Raw genomic sequence first — 2,149 nt, 5'->3', positions numbered from 1 at the left:
CCACCGCCACAGCCCCGACTGTGCGGCAGCGGCGGTTGCGGGGTGTGGGGTGTGAGGAAGGCACGCGCGGTTGCGCGTGCGCGCTTGCTGCCGCGACGGCGCGCTCCGCTCGCGACGCGCTCTGCATGCGGCTGCCGGGGGAATGCCTCGGCCCAGGCCGGGGCCGCTGCATGGGGTGCAGTACGCTAAGGGGCCGCTCACTTTTGACGTACTTTACGCGCCGCCGCGCTTCGCCGCGCGCGGCGATGCGCTGCTCTATGCGGTCAAACCCGTGAAGGAACTCGCGATCTTCCGCGTCCTCATCATCTGGGAGGCGCTCCATTACGTGATGAGCTGATCAGATGCCCCCAGGTCTGATCTGATCTGATGGGATCGGCGCGGATCGCCGGCCGCGCTGCGGCGTGGCACGCCGGAGGGCCGCGACTTGAGATGGGGCGCGGCCTGCTGCGCCGCGAAGACGTGCGTCGCGCGTCGGGTGCGGCCTGGTAAGCGTCGCCGCCGGCTCAGGTATGTGTTGCTATCAGTATGGTGGTCGCCCGAGTGTGCCGCGCTGCAGCGGGGCTTCCCTGCAGCAGAAGGTGGCGCCGTAGACCAGGGGGCGCGCTGCTTTTTGTGACACACCAGGGCGCCGCGGGTGTCGTGCCGCTGCGTCGCTGGCGGCCTCTACGTTCCACAAAACGGCAAGTTTTAGATCGGTGATGCGTTAAGTCTCAGACCAAGACAGATCCGTGAGATTGCAAAGGTTGATGCCCACGGTGTGGGGTGGCCTACATCTATGGGTAACAGCGACGCGTGATGTTTACTCCGTTATTGTTGTGCTTACTTATCGAGCAGTAGAAGGCACCACGTACGGGGGCAACGCACCCCACCACCACGTGATCGACTGCGTCGGCCCGCGCCTACCCCTCAGCTGCACAGGCAGCCACCTGATCCTAGCACATCCCTCAGCCGTACACGATCGAGCGCTCAAACCTGCCATCGTCCAGGGTCGGCAAGCTGCTCCAGCACAACTTTCAACATCACAGTACTCCACCCGGAGCCGCTGCACACGTGTTCCCAGTCAAACTTGTGCGGCACCCATGTTCACCCAGCCCCCCACCCCGATCGCGCACTGCCCCGCTGCATGACGCCGCCTGCGCGCCATTACGTGGCGCCCAAATGTTCATTTGTTTCGACCCCGCAGCTGCCGTGTCTCGCGGACTGGTGCAGACAGGGGTTACCGGCGATCAGTGATCAATAGACCTCTAGATCTCAAAACCGCTCTCTCTCTCGGCAGGCACCGGCGCTCGCCCGCGGGCGCTGTCGGCGAGGCGGGGCGCCTGCGCCCGCGCCGGCGTCCCCCGGCCGCCGCCGCCGCTGCGCGGCGCCGCGAGGCCGCGCCGCAACGCCGCGGGCCGCGGCTGCGCGGGAGAGGGCCTTTGGCGAGGGTGCTGCTGCTGTAAGGGGGGGGGAACGCCGCTCCTCCTCATCGTGTGCCCATGGGTGGCAGGCCGTGCGCGCTTACGAGGTGGCGTTGGCGCCCGCAACGATCTCAGAGATCTCCTGCGGAAGCGCAGCGTCAGAGCGCGGCGCAGAGCCGGGGGTTGATGAGCCGACATTCAATTATGAAGAGGCAATAAGCTCCAGCTTGCAGAGGGCAGGGCGGGCGGCAAGCGTGCGCCATCATGTTCCAATTTCAGTCTGATTCCCAGGACCCCGCTTTCCCCGCCCAAAGTGCGGGTGCGCGAAAACGCCAAATGGAATCATGCCCGCAGGGAGCCCGCCTGCCACCCCCACCTGCGTGATCTTGCTCTGCCTCTGCTTGTTGTACTTCACGGTGAGAACCTTCTTGAGCTCGCTGGCGTTGTCGGTGGCGTTGTTCATGGCGGTCATGCGCGCGGCCAGCTCGCTGGCCAGGGCCTCCTGCAGGCTGTGAGAGGAGAGGGGTGCAAAGAGAAGGGGGGCGGGGCACGTCAGCTGGGCACGCCGGCCAATGCGAGCGACTTCTCGGGGTCTTGGGCAGGGGCGGCGGCCCTCCATGCGCCGGCCTGTCGCCCACCCCCATGCATAGTCGCACGTGAGGCATAGGTCCACCACCACCTCCGCCCTCACTGCCACCCCCCACATGACGTCACGCACCAGGGTGTCAAAGCACCCCCCGCCCCTCAAC

At 66.5% G+C, this 2,149-nt stretch overlaps 1 protein-coding gene across 1 annotated transcript; it reads right to left on the bottom strand.

Annotated features, from left to right (window-relative positions):
• Positions 1–1,500: 1,500 nt before the first annotated feature.
• Positions 1,501–2,106, bottom strand: MNEG_14368 (ATP synthase gamma chain; the record flags this gene model as incomplete). Its single annotated transcript, XM_014037159.1, has 3 exons — positions 1,501–1,542; positions 1,777–1,909; positions 2,057–2,106. 3 exons carry the CDS (start codon positions 2,104–2,106, stop codon positions 1,501–1,503), a joined length of 225 nt encoding a protein of 74 aa, XP_013892613.1.
• Between the last annotated feature and the right edge of the window lie 43 nt (positions 2,107–2,149).

Source organism: Monoraphidium neglectum (genome assembly GCF_000611645.1).
Source record: "Monoraphidium neglectum strain SAG 48.87 unplaced genomic scaffold scaffold04436, whole genome shotgun sequence".
NCBI lineage: Eukaryota > Viridiplantae > Chlorophyta > Chlorophyceae > Sphaeropleales > Selenastraceae > Monoraphidium > Monoraphidium neglectum.
Note: the sequence above shows the minus strand (reverse complement) of the source record. Positions and strands in the feature narration are given on the sequence as shown.